Source organism: Bombina bombina, chromosome 1 (assembly GCF_027579735.1).
Source record: "Bombina bombina isolate aBomBom1 chromosome 1, aBomBom1.pri, whole genome shotgun sequence".
NCBI classification, from domain to species: Eukaryota; Metazoa; Chordata; class Amphibia; order Anura; family Bombinatoridae; genus Bombina; species Bombina bombina.
Genome location: NC_069499.1, coordinates 1,400,604,746 through 1,400,618,991, shown reverse-complemented (window position 1 = coordinate 1,400,618,991; position 14,246 = coordinate 1,400,604,746). Strand labels below are relative to the sequence as shown.

The 14,246-nt window shown below is 38.2% G+C and overlaps 1 protein-coding gene across 2 annotated transcripts in view; it reads right to left on the bottom strand.

Moving 5' to 3' along the window:
* The window catches only part of NCSTN (nicastrin), a 55,979-nt gene that overhangs the window by 15,899 nt on the left and 25,834 nt on the right, over nucleotides 1-14,246 (bottom strand). For both annotated transcript variants that reach the window (XM_053705144.1, XM_053705146.1), the window contains exons 8-11: nucleotides 6,545-6,697; nucleotides 6,199-6,303; nucleotides 5,172-5,249; nucleotides 4,022-4,191 (exon numbers count right to left, since the gene is read on the bottom strand). In XM_053705144.1, coding sequence (XP_053561119.1) covers nucleotides 4,022-4,191; nucleotides 5,172-5,249; nucleotides 6,199-6,303; nucleotides 6,545-6,697 — 506 coding nt within the window. The remainder of the gene's footprint in view (nucleotides 1-4,021; nucleotides 4,192-5,171; nucleotides 5,250-6,198; nucleotides 6,304-6,544; nucleotides 6,698-14,246) is intronic.

The window sequence follows — 14,246 nt, the reverse complement described above, 5'->3', positions numbered from 1 at the left end:
GGAGGAACAACAATTTCTTGATTAATGTTTCGATCCGACACCACCTTTGGGAGAAACCTCAATTTAGAACGAAGGACCGCCTTATCAGCATGAAAAATAAGGTACGGGAAAATCACACTGCAGAGCAGAAAGCGCAGACACTATGAGAGCGGAAGAAATAGCATCAAGAAACAAAACCTTCCAGGATAACATGAGTACATAAAATTCATTATACTGTGTATATATAAAACTCATTAAACCGAGTTAACATAAAACGCATGACACAGTGAGTACATAATACTAAGTACACTGTGTGTACATAATACTCATTATACTGAGTGAACATCATACTCATTACACTGAGTGAACACAATGAGAGCATAACACATAATACACTGAGTGTACAGAACCAATCACACTGTGAGACATCACACTGTGTCAACATAATACTCATTACACTGTGTGTACAGTATATGCAGCACACTGTGTATACATAATACTCATTCCACTGTGTGTACATAATACTCATTCCACGTTGTGTACATAATACTCATTCCACGTTGTGTACATAATACTCATTCCACGTTGTGTACATAATACTCATTCCACGTTGTGTACATAATACTCATTCCACGTTGTGTACATAATACTCATTCCACGTTGTGTACATAATACTCATTCCACGTTGTGTACATAATACTCATTCCACGTTGTGTACATAATACTCATTCCACGTTGTGTACATAATACTCATTCCACGTTGTGTACATAATACTCATTCCACGTTGTGTACATAATACTCATTCCACGTTGTGTACATAATACTCATTCCACGGTGTGTACATAATACTCATTCCACGGTGTGTACATAATACTCATTCCACGGTGTGTACATAATACTCATTCCACAGTGTGTACATAATACTCATTCCACAGTGTGTACATAATACTCATTCCACAGTGTGTACATAATACTCATTCCACAGTGTGTACATAATACTCATTCCACAGTGTGTACATAATACTCATTCCACAGTGTGTACATAATACTCATTCCACAGTGTGTACATAATACGCATTACACTGTGTATACATAATACTCATTACACTGTGTGGATGTGTGTACATAACGTAATACACAGTGTGTACATAATACTCATTAAACTGTGATACATAATGAGAACAAAACACATATTACACTGTTTGTATATAACCTAATACACTGTGTGTACATATTTATTACACTGCGAGTACAAGACAATCATAACACTGAGTGTACATAATACCTTACACTGAGAGTACATGTTATTCATACACTTATCCCTTAATAAAATGTACTCCACAAATATCAGCTGAGCTGCTACACCATGCATTTGTCATGCCCACATGACTTAACTCTGGTCTCTTCGGTAGGTACAGAAAGTGAACGTATAACACTTAATACACAGTTAACATAAAAGAATGTACAGCCATTATACTGTGTGCACACAGTATTCAATATTGGCAGCCTGCAGATCCTACCACACAGTCTCTATGAAAGAGATCCCTCAATACTAACGACTAAAAAAGTTACCAGCCCACAGTGGTGGAACAACTGCGTACTTCAAAAATAGGACTCTCAAGCAACTCAAACCAGGTTCAGCCTAGAATGCAAAAACGGCAACTACCGCGATCGCAAAACAGCTAGGTGGAGGAACAAAACGACATGATCCAATAACACAAGCCTACGGCATATAACTAATAAAAAGGCAGGGCGCAGGAAAATGTCTAAGTCAGAAGACTAACTGCGCCATAAAAAAACGATCCTGTCCCTCAGCAATTAGCATTAAACTCATAATACTGAGACACTAAAATGAGGGAAAATAAAACTTATCCATACAGGGCTCCTACCACAATAAAAGCCATAATTGTATGCAAACAGACCGTGCAGGGAAATAAAGTGGAACATATTACTGTGTGCACATAATACTGTTTCCTTTTAGAGCCAGTCCTCCATTGTGTTAAAATAGTCACAGAAGCTACAAATCCCTGATTAAGTAACTGCTCAGCAGCAATCTTAGAGATCATTATAAAAATCTCTATTTTATGTCAAACACATAAAAGGTCAAAAGTCTGCCCTGTCCACAGCTCCAAAATGAATCCTTAACTAGGAAGAATCACTAAGTCTCAGCATAGATACACATGAGGATTAACCTGTTAAGTGCTGATGTCCTTCCATACCTAGAAGGCAAAGGCACTTACCTTGGATCCAACTGCAGGACAGATGCTGCTCCTTAGGTGTGGCAGGTAAGGCACCCCCTGCCATGGACCTGTAGGTAACCAACTTTGGCTTTCTACAAAGGGGTAGCAAAGTGTTAAAAGTAAAATAAGGACTTCCTCACCGCCTTTTAACTGCTAAAAGCCACCACTACTCTTACTCGAGATTGATATGGACACAGCTAGAACCCAATCCTTGCTTGCAGGGAAAAGTACCCCTAAAAGGATTAAAATATTCAGACACCAACTTCGCACAACCTCCATTGACAGAGGCAAAGAGAATGACTGGGTATTATGGGTAAGGGAAGTGATACTTAAAGGGACACTGAACCCAATTTTTTCCTTTCATGATTCAGATAAGGCATACAATTTTAAGCAACTTTCTAATTTACTCCTATTATAATTTTTTATTCGTTCTCTTGCTATCTTTATTTGAAAAAGAAGGCATCTAGGCTTTTTTGCTTCAGACCTCTGGACAGCACTTTTTTATTGGTGGATTAATTTATCCACCTATCAGCAAGAACAACCCAGGTTGTTCACCAAAAATGGGCCCGCATCTAAACTAACATTCTTGCATTTCAAATAAAGAGACCAAGAGAATGAAGAAAATTTGATAATAGGAGTAAATTAGAAAGTTGCTTAAAATGTCATGCTCTATCTGAATCACACAAGAAAAAATGTGGGTTCAGTGTCCCTTTAACAGCTTTGCTGGAGTGCTCTTTGCCTCCTCCTGCTGGCCAGGAGTTGAATATCCCACTAGTTATTGGAATGACATTGTGGACTCTCCATGTCATAGGAAAGAAAAAGTATATTATAATATAACGTGCTGGTTATGCAAAATTGGGGACTGGATAATAAAGGGATTAGCCATCTTTTAAACTATAATAATTCAGGAGTAGACTTATCCCTTTAAAGTGAAGGTAAACTTTGATGAATGAAATTCTGTTTTTTAAAAATACTATTAAAAACAGGGGCACTTTCATTCATCAAAGTTTACAAAGCAGCCGTTTTGATTAAAAACTTACCTCTCTTCTTTGCACAGCCAGAGCAGCTTCCCCCTCCTGGAAATCCTCTCTTACGTCATCAATGACAAATCCGGCTTCCTCCAATCACAGCATGGCCTAAGGCAATGACTGTGGACAGGAAAGCCATGATTGGAGGAAGCTGGATTAGTCATTGCTGACATGTGAAGAGAGAAAATCCAGGTGGGGGAAGCTGCTCTTGCTGTGAAAAGAAAAAAAAAAGTTAAGTTTTTAATCAAAACGGCTGCTTTGTAAACTTTGATGAATGAAAGTGCCCCTGTTTTTAATAGTATTTTTAAAAAACGGGATTTCATTCATAAAAGTTTACCTTCATTTTAAAGAGCCGTTTCCCATACATTTAATACTCTGCAGCATTTTGGCCAGGTCACAATTCTTTTATTTACAAAAATATTCAGTCTGAGATCTTCAATTTTTTTCCCCCTTCAAAATAAAATCATTGTCAGCTTTTATTTGATTGTCAGTTTCTAGTGTTGATTCCCTTGTACAGATTTAGAGTGCGTTTGTTACAGTAAACCAAAGGGCTATGCCACCAATAAATGCTTCTTTCTACAAAATTGTTTCCAAATGGCGATAGAATTGGAGAAATATAAAAACAAAGCTATGATTTACAAAACGATTTTTAAGAAAATATGACAAGTTTGATATCATATAGGGTAGCGTTTTACATCCTAGCTGCATGAATGGACTAAAAGTCGGGGTCTTGTATACCTATGTATATGCACAACTATTTAGCACTCTCTTACCTGTTACTGAATGAAGTTTTATGGTCAGTGAGAACCACCCCAGGGATATTTCGAGCACGAAGGAAACGCTGAAAAGAAGCTGGTGGGAGAGGCTGTGACTGGTCGACCTCTTGAATGCTGACATTGGATCCGGTGCTGGCATTTAATAGGACATCAATTAACTGCTGCACCTGTTGTCATAGAAAAAGGTGAAAGTAGTGATGGAATGACGTGGTACAGCTAGTACTGTATTAATGAGTTAATTCCCCCTATACAGAAACACGTGAGAGCCAATACACCCCTGCTGCAACCATTACACTGTTGCTGAAAGAAGCTTATGTGCAATTTAAAGGATTACTGAACCCAATTTTTTTTTCATGGTTCAGATAGAGCATGCAATGTTAAGCAACTTTCTAATTTATTACTATTATTTTTTCTTTGTTCTCTTGGTATCTTTATTTTAAAAAGCAGGAATGTAAGCTTACGAGCCAGCCCATTTTTGGTTCAGAATCCTGGATAGCGCTTGCTGATTGGTGGCTGCAATTAGCATGCTCTATCTGAAGTTATATATATTTCCACTCCCAGTGCATCATGTGACAGTCATCAACCAGCCAATCACAAATGCATATACTTATACTCTCTAAATTCTTGCACATGCTCAGTAGAAGCTGGTGACCCAAAAAGTGAAAATATAAAAAGACTGTGCACATTGTGTCAATGGAAGTAAATCAGAAAGTTGTTTAAAATTGTGTGCTCTATCTGCATCATGTAAGTTTAATTTTTGCCTAACATCTGAAGAGACAGATTTTTACAAAATTTGTTTCTAGGTTTTAGTCTATTAGTTTGGGGAACCTAAGAATTCCCAGTTTAATTGTCAGTGTGGGTGGCATTAAAAGGGCATTTTTTTTAACTTATTTTCTAGGTCTAGTATAGGCAGGAAACAACTATTCACGTTTGTATGACATTAATGCAATCTGGAAACAACTGCAAAAAAAAAAAAAAAAAAAAAGATTGGACCTGCTGACTGATCCAGCAAATATCTGAATTGACCAATCGAATATATTTTGTGGAATTCCTCAAAATCTGCAGAATGTGATGTTAATTATTGGATAGTGTTTTCCAAATCAAAAGAAGTTTTTGTTTAGTATATTCAATCATATTTAGTACTTACTCCTGTGTTCACAGACTCGTTATTTCTAGAGACAGGGTCAGTGTGAACCCAAAGCGTAGAGTTGTTCCTTATTGCCACCTGCAGGACAGAAGAAGAAATTCATCAAAATTATTAAAAGGGTGTGAAAAGTCTAAACATGAATGGAGTTATTCAAACCAAACATAATAATGTAAGGTACCATTGTAATATATTGCAAAAACAATAATAAAAAAATAACCTTTAACACATATAGTGAAAAGGAGACATTCTTGGAGTAAAAATAAAAAATAGATTTATTTTAGAATTACAGTATATTGCACAGTTCCTATGTGAATACAAACAAAATTGTTGACTTATATTAAAATGTTTGCATTGCATATTAAACTTGTTAAATTCCAACAGTTCAGTGTTCCTTGGGGTTTTTAAAAAAATATAAAAAAGTAATCATATGACATCGCAACTAATTGTTTATCTTCAATTCACTGTTACCACAATCTTCACATACCAAAACTGGTTAGATGTTAGATTTTCCAAGCCATGTTAGAAAGAAATTAATGACTTGTACTGTTACTCTGTATCCCTTTAAAGGGACATTATACACTAGATTTTTCTTTGCATAAATGTTTTGTAGATGATCCATTTATATAGCCCATACAGTTTTTTCTTTTTTTTTTTAAATGGATAGTTTTGCTTATTTTTAAATAACTGCTCTGATTTTCAGACTCCTAACTGAGCCCCAAAGTTTTAAAAGAATACCGACATATACCTACTCCAGCTTGCTTCTGTTTGTGTAAAGGGTATTTTCATATGCAAAGGAAGGGGGAGTGTCTGTTATTTCCCACTTGCAGTGGGTGTTCCAGTAATCTCTTAAACAGAGCTAAACTGGAAGCTTCTAAGTAAGTTTTTAAACAGTTTCATACTGAATTTTTATATCAGTATCTGTGCATATTATTCTTTATAGTAGTGTCTATTACATGCAGTTAGTTAGTCCTACTTCACAAGGAAAGGCATTAGGAACAACACAGCCACAGATAAGTTTGCACTGTACCTGGCTAAGCTCCACATATGAATGAATGTTGCCCAGGTTGATTGGAAACCTGCCCTTTTCCATGTCATACACCATCCGCGAGCTGCCAATGTAATCAAAAGCTTCCTATCGGAAAGAGATAGAAAAGATGACCACCTATTTGTTTTATTTAGCTGATCAAAAAATGTCAACGCTAACATTTGCAAATATACTACAAAAGGATCATGATTGCTCCCATAAGTGAAAGCAATCGGAGGGATGGTATAAAATATATGAAACACAGAATGCAACTGTATACTGCATTAAACATTAGTATGATGTATATACCAATAGCCAAAAAGTATTCATGGTCTTCGAGAAGCCTTACCCCTTGAAAAAACATAAACACAATATTCCTCGGCAAGGACTGGATGTCCGGTAGTCTGTTAAGAACTTCAGCCGCAGCCAGCTGAGTGACAAACCCAGACACAGCACTGTCTGCTCCAGGAGCCTTGTTCCAAAAAAAGGAGCGACTATCCAGCTGTTGGAACAAAAATGTACAATTTCATGATGTAGGGAACCTCACACTACAGTTATTGGTAATATTTGAGTTTTTAATAAATCCTATTAAAAGGGACATTCCAGTCAAAATTTAAATGCACATAGATTACATCTTTAAATAGAAACATATTTGCAATATAAATGTATTGGCAAAAATGCTTCTAGTAAAAGTTATCACTGTTTTAGTGTTAACATTTTTCTCTGCACTTGCATGTGAAGCATAGCTGGATATTGTCACTGCACCCACATTTTAAATATTACAGCTGCTCAGATCATCAGTGGGGCTTGTATCAGGTCAGCAATTAACAAATGGAGTCATTACCAGATGGTACAATCACCTTAGGCTCTCTGAGCAAGTGTTGTGTTAAAATGCTGGTGCACGGTGCATACTTAAATAAACTTTTGAAACAGCTATAGCTTTTATTAGAAGCATTTTTGCTAATGCATGTATATTACAAAATTGCTTCTGTTCAATACCGAAATGCAGCCATGTGGTTTCCAATTTTGGCTGGAATACGGGCAGTCTCGAGTTCAACCTATATTAATATACTTACAATAAAAGCTCCAGTAAAGCTTAAAAGGGACAGTCAACACCAGAAGTTTTGTTGTTTAAAAAGATAGAAAATCAATTTATTACCCATACCCAAGTTTTCATAACCAACACAGTTATAATAATAAATGTTTTACATCTGTAATTACCTTGCATCTAAGCCTCTGCAAACTGCCCCCTTATTACAGTTCTTTTGACAGACTTGCATTTTAGCCAATCAGTGCTGACTCCTAGGTAACTTCATGTGCATGAGCTCAATGTTATCTATATAACACACATGAACTAATGCCCTCTAGTGGTGAAAAACTGTCAAAATACATTCATATTAGAGGCGGCCTTTATGGTATAAGAAATTAGCAAATGAGCCTACCTAGGTTTAGCTTTCAACTAAGAATACCAAGAGAACAAAGCAAAATTGGTGACAAAAGTAAATTGGAAAGTTGTTTAAACTTGCATGCCCTATCTGAATCATGAAAGTTTATTTTGGACTTGACTGTCTCTTTTAATGGACATTGTACACTAGATTTTTCTAGTGCCCAAAGTACCAGAGAATTTTTAGCATTTGTGATATCACTCCGTTTCAACAGAAATAGATCCTTAGTTTTTTTTTATTATTTACCAATGAAAACTATATATCTAAATCGATAACTTTTTCACTAACAATGGGTTTCTCACTGAAATGATTTACATACAACTATTGCAGTCATAAGACAAAATGGTTGTAAAAGCTTCTGTGGGGTCCCCTTTGTTCAGAAACTGAAGACATGTATAGCTTTGGCATTGGTTATTGGGAATTAGAAGATCGCTATTGGCAGCTCTGCACCACACTTTATAAATTCCAGGCAGTGAACGGGTTAATCAGTTAGCTTGCAATGTTTATTTTTGCTGCAGTGTAGGGATTACCATCCTGCCTCACACCCCCCACCCCCTGATCCCTACCAAACAGCTCTCTTCCCTCCCCACCAACTGGTCACCACCATCTTAGGTACTGGCAGCCAGTATGCAGTTAAGGGCTCTTTTTTTTTAAATTTTAAATATATGTTTACTTATTTATTTCTGTAGTGCTCCCACTCTGCACCAACAGAGAATCATTACAGAGAGTGACCCAGACAGAGTCACTCTCTGCAATGATCGGTGATCTGGCAGATGCCTTTTGCCTCCCCCCCCTGGTTGCGACTCCGCTGTCTAAGCTGAAAGAGGGGAACCGCAACATGCACCTGTGTTGGACGTAGGTACTATGTCAACATAGTATGCTGGCCAAAGTACTGAGTAATGTAAAACCTACAAGGGTTAAATAGATCTGAAAAAAATAAATAAAAAAATCTTCATAAAAAAGGAATTTCCGGGGGCGGAGCCAGCGCTCAATGGAGACGGCTGCACATTTGTGAGCTCTGTTCTCCCTGCAGGGCCAAATCGCCTTAAATGTGGATGTATCTGACCGCAATCGAACTAAAATACTGTCCCTTCACCTCCGGATCCACTTCTCCAACATGAGATCATATCGGAAGGGGGACATAAAATAAAAGAGCAGCTTTTCCTCACGCCGAACTTGCGACACAGCCACAGACCTAACTCGCGGCCTGAAATTTTATACCAGATAAGATTGCTCTGGGTACAGATGCCCTAGAGACACCAGAAGTCTACAATAAGGTGAGGCCAGAGTGACCGGTCATGTGTGGATTGAGTGAGGGGGCCAGTAGGCATATATAAGACACCGGAGCTAATTGATGTGTGGATGCGGCCATTTTAACCCGCAAGACGCAGCACATGGTGCCTGAGAACATATAAGCTGTGTAAAAGTAATGTGTGAGTAACTATGAAGGACATCAGGGCATAATCGCATGGAAAATAAGTTCTATATTTATTGCAGCTAGCAACAAAGGCAGAAGCTTCATTTAAAGGGGTGCAACATATCCTCAGCTTGCATGGTTGATCTGAGGTCTGCATATAACTATGGATTTATAATTGGAGCTAAAATATATATCTAGAAAGTTATAGAGACACCTCATATAAACACTAACAGGTTACAGAACAGCCTGGTCGTTTATCCTGTCTTGCTCCACTAACCTAGGCGGTTTAATTCACCATAATTCAACATCTATATACTTCTGATATAATAAGCATGTCTCCTAAAAAAGGGGTAAGCCGGAAAAGGCAGCTAAGAAGCAAGTGTCTGCAAACCCATCTGTAAAATAGTTTCTTTAAACATTTGGATACGCCAGCTAAGAAAATGGCAACCCCAGGTGATGCCAGAACGGATGCTTCCTCTGCCTCATCGGAATCAGAAGGAGAGTACCCAGAATCTGCTGCTATCTCTATCCCCAGGGCCCTATTGGACTCTCTACCTTCAAAAAAAGATTTCTCTTCTTTAATATGCCAAGTAAAGCAATGCATAAGGGAGGAAATCTCTGAGATTAAAAAAGACCTCTCAGATATGGGTCAGAGAGTGCAAAGATAGGAAGATAATTCAGATCTTACAAATTCAAACATAACTTTCCTAAGCTCCAAAGTTGCAGCACAAGATGACTTTATACTTCAAATAAAGAACAAATTAGATGATTTAGAAAATCGAAGCCGCCGAAGTAATATTAGAATAAGGGGAATACCTGAGACAGTATCACCGTCAGAGCTAGAGGACTATTTACAGGGTCTCTTTACACATATTATTGGGGTTTAACCCGAAGCCACCATAGCCCTGGATAGGTTCCACAGAGCCCTGTGGGCAAAACCTCTAGGGGACCAACCCTCAAGGGATGTCATTGTCAAAGTTACAAGATACCAGATTAAAGAGGATATAATAAAGAAAGCCAGGCAGAAGTACCCACTCAAATTCAGAACTGATCCAATTCAACTGTATGAAGATCTAACACCCAGAACCTTGCAGAAAAGAAGGGAATTCAAGCACTTCACTGCTAAGCTGAGACAGCGTAACATCCCATACAGATGGGGCCACCCTTTCAATTTGCAAATAGGTAGAAGATTAATTTGTAACTCCACAGACGACATATTACAGATCTGCAAGGACTTGGAGATCTCGCCACCATCACCGCAAGAGGAGATCCGTGAGATGACATCAAAGGAACCTATCTTAGTCCCACCTCTCCCTCAGAGAACGGAGTGGAAAAAGATCCCTGCAAAAGCCACAGCCATTGAAGCCCAGGATTCTGGACGTTCACACACAATGGGAAGATAAACGTTTTTACCTCTGAGACTGCCATAAATCAATAAATACAATACAGTAGTGGCTGTTTAATCCAGCTGGACCTCTGATATAGGTGGGTCTCGGCTGGTCGAGCGATGCTTTTGAAATCAGGACTGAGGCCTGCTGCCAGCTGATGACAGGGTCTCATGTATGAGAAGAGCGGTGTAAGGTAAAATGTTTCACTAATGTTGATTCCCTATATTGCCAAATGTTATATTTTTTGTATTACAAGGTTGCCAGACGTGTTGGAACTTTTCACACATGAACTATCCGTAATATGCCCTTTAACATATTACAATATTAATGTTTTCCTATATTCAAAAAAATAAAATAAAATACAGAACAAGGCTCTAGGAAGCACTGTTTTGACGCTGCTAGATGCATCACATGCATAAATCTTGAGATATAGTTTTGTTGCCCATTAGGGGTTTGTGTTCTCCCTTTAAAAAGAATGCGTTTTTTTCTATTCTTAGTTTGCACCTGTTGTGCTGTGTTCTTTATGTTTATGCTTTATTCATCTTATTTAACCCTTAAGTGACAGGGTGAAAGTGCCTACATCGGAACACCTTTTAACGGCATTAAAAGGTTAAAACTGCGCCACCATTGGGATTGTTTTAATGTGAGGACTGTGAATTTAGAAGCTAGTCACTGTTTGGAAGCTCCACCACAGCTATATAAACATAGGAACCCACAATTAGACATGTATAACTATAATGACAAACTCTAATACACAATATATACAAATTCTCACTCAAAACGTGAGAGGATTTAATAGCCCTAATAAGAGGAATATGGCTGTCCGGGATCTATATAGGAGAGGGGGGAAAATACTTTTATTACAAGAAACATGTACTGCCCTAATGTTGGACAAGACCGTTTCTTCTCTCGCTTCACCAACAGAATAATTGACCTAGCTAAGGGCCCCTTAATAGTTGCAAGTGACCTTAATATACCCCTGGTCCCAGACCTAGATAGTTCTAACCCGTTCGCCCGTCACAATAAAAAAACTCCCTGCTCCATATGGAGGGATATTAAGAAGCTGACATTACATGACGCATGGAGATTCACACATCCACAGACCAGAGACTATACCTTTTTTTTCGAATCCACAAAAGAGCTATTCAAGGCTGGACTACATACTGGTAGATCACATTGCCCTATCACTAATTAAAAATGTTAATATTAAACACACGGTGTGGTCAGACCACTCACTAGTGGAATGTAGATTAGCATGGCCGTCCGCCCCTATCAGACCTTTCTCTTGGCGTCTTGACAATTCACTTATAGCAGACTCAAAAGTGGTAGAATCTTTTACTGAACACTTAAACACCTACTTCACTATTAATAACACTACAGAAGTTCGCCCTGTGATGATCTGGGAGGCCCATAAAGCCTACATCAGGGGTGAATTCATTAAACTCAAAGCGTTTAAACGCAAACAATCTCTTAAAGAATATGCTAAATTGGCCCAAGAAGTCTCAGAAGCTGACTTAGCACTGAAAATACATCCTGAAGACCAAATCTTAGTTAAAAACCGGCAGGACAAAAGAGAAGAATTAAACAAACACTTGCAAATTGAGTCACAGAGACACCAATTATTTATAAAACAAAAATACTATGGGGAAGGAAATAGAACAGGAAAACTATTGGCTAGGGCATTAAAAAAACAACATACCAGCTCATATATACACTCCCTCAAAGCAACTCATAACACTACCATAGAAGATACAAGATCTATTGGAGCCTTGTTTAAAAATTTCTATCATAAACTTTACAATTTATATCCCAACAGACCACATGCATCACATCAGCTGAAATGTGAGGAGTACCATAACGCTTCCCAAACTCACTGATGCTGAGGCATCATTACTAGAAGCCCCAATCTCTGAGAGGGAAATTTTAGAAGCCATAAAAGAACTGAAACCGGAAAAAGCCCCAGGTCCGGATGGCTTCAGCAATCGATACTATAAGGTATTTAAAGCCCAATTAGTTCCACATTTGCTCACTTAGTTTAATCAGATATCAGAATCCATAACCTTCCCTGACACCATGTTACAAGCCCACATATCTCAGTGCTCCCCAAACCTGGTAAAAAAAACGGAAACCCCAGCAAACTTTAGGCCAATCTCATTGTTGAACGTAGATCTCAAACTATAAGCTAAAATCTTAGCAAATAGAGTTAATAAAATATTGCCAAGTTTAGTTCATCCTGACCAAGTCGGTTTCGTTCCGCAGAGAGAAGCCAAGGATAATGTTTGCAAGGTATTAAATCTGATGGAATATATTAAAAGATTGGGCACCCCTACTATATATCTATCAGCTGATGCTGAAAAAGCGTTTGATAGATTAGATTGGACCTTTTTACAGTCTACTCTTTACAAATTCGGTTTCCCCAAGACATTTATTCAAAAAATACTAGCTCTCTATACTAACCCCTCTGCCCAGATCAAGGTTAATGGGGTGCTCTCCGATCAATTTGAAATTCGGAATGGCACAAGGCAGGGGTGCCCCCTATCCCCCATCCTCTTCATACTATCCCTAGAACCACTAGCAATAAAAATACGAGAACACCCAAATATAAAAGGCATCAACATCCGAGAAGAAACATATAAACTGGCAATGTTTGCCGATGAGATCCTCATGACTCTGAAAGACCCGATAAACTCCCTCCCATATGTTCAACATGAGCTACAGGCTTTTGGTGAAGTGTCAAACTTTTTGATAAACACTAATAAATCAGAACTATACCCAATTAATCTATTCCAATCCTGGCTCGCCTATCACCAAGTTCGCCACTCTCTCTCCATGCACAAACACAAACAGGACATGTCTAGACCACGCACAGCATTTGTGTACATCACAACAAACCCCCAAAAAAGTTATTTCTATAATGTATAAAGATATCCTTAGATCGTATTACCCCACTAAACCAAATTACACACATAAATGGGAAAAAGATGGGGAAAGAAATCTCTCACAAACAATGGGACTCATGGTTCAGGGCGACTGCCGACTCAGCTCACTCGGCAGCAGCACTTGAAACAAATATCAAAATCCTTACTAGATGGTATCTAACCCCCAGCAAATTAAAGCATATGTTCACAAATGCCAATAACAAGTGTTGGAGGGGTTGTGAACAAGAAGGCACAATGTATCATATATGGTGGGAATGCGAAGTAATGCAAACATTTTGGGTTCAAGTTCATAAATCTGTGAAATTATAGGAATAGAATTGACTCTCTCTCCTGAGGGGGTTTTGTTTAACGCTGCTCCACATATCACCTGTAAAATCAGAAAACGCCTACACCAAATTCTTTTAAATGCAGCAAAAAGGCTTATCCCACAGCTTTGGAAGAAGGCGCAGCCGCCCACAATTGCCAATTGGTTTGCCCTGGTTAAAAGCACTCTAATATTGGAAAGATTGTATTATCTTAAACTGGGACATCTAGATTTCTATCATGATATGGTATTTGTCTGGGAGCAATACCTATAATGGAGAAGAGCAGCTGGTTGTTGACCCTTGATACATGATGTAAATAAGGTATAGAACTCATATCTATATGGAATGCAAAGGGGCAATAAAAAAGAAAGAAATCTTTCCTAATTTGTGTAGTTAGAGACATCCAAGTATGGCAGTGTACTTAGTCTTGTTATGCACCACACTAATCTATGGTTTGCGCAGTTTCACACCCATTTTATGTACATGTCTCTTTTTCGAGTCAATAAGCTTAAATAGAATGATATGCATGCATGTGTAATACAACAGTTGGGCTTACT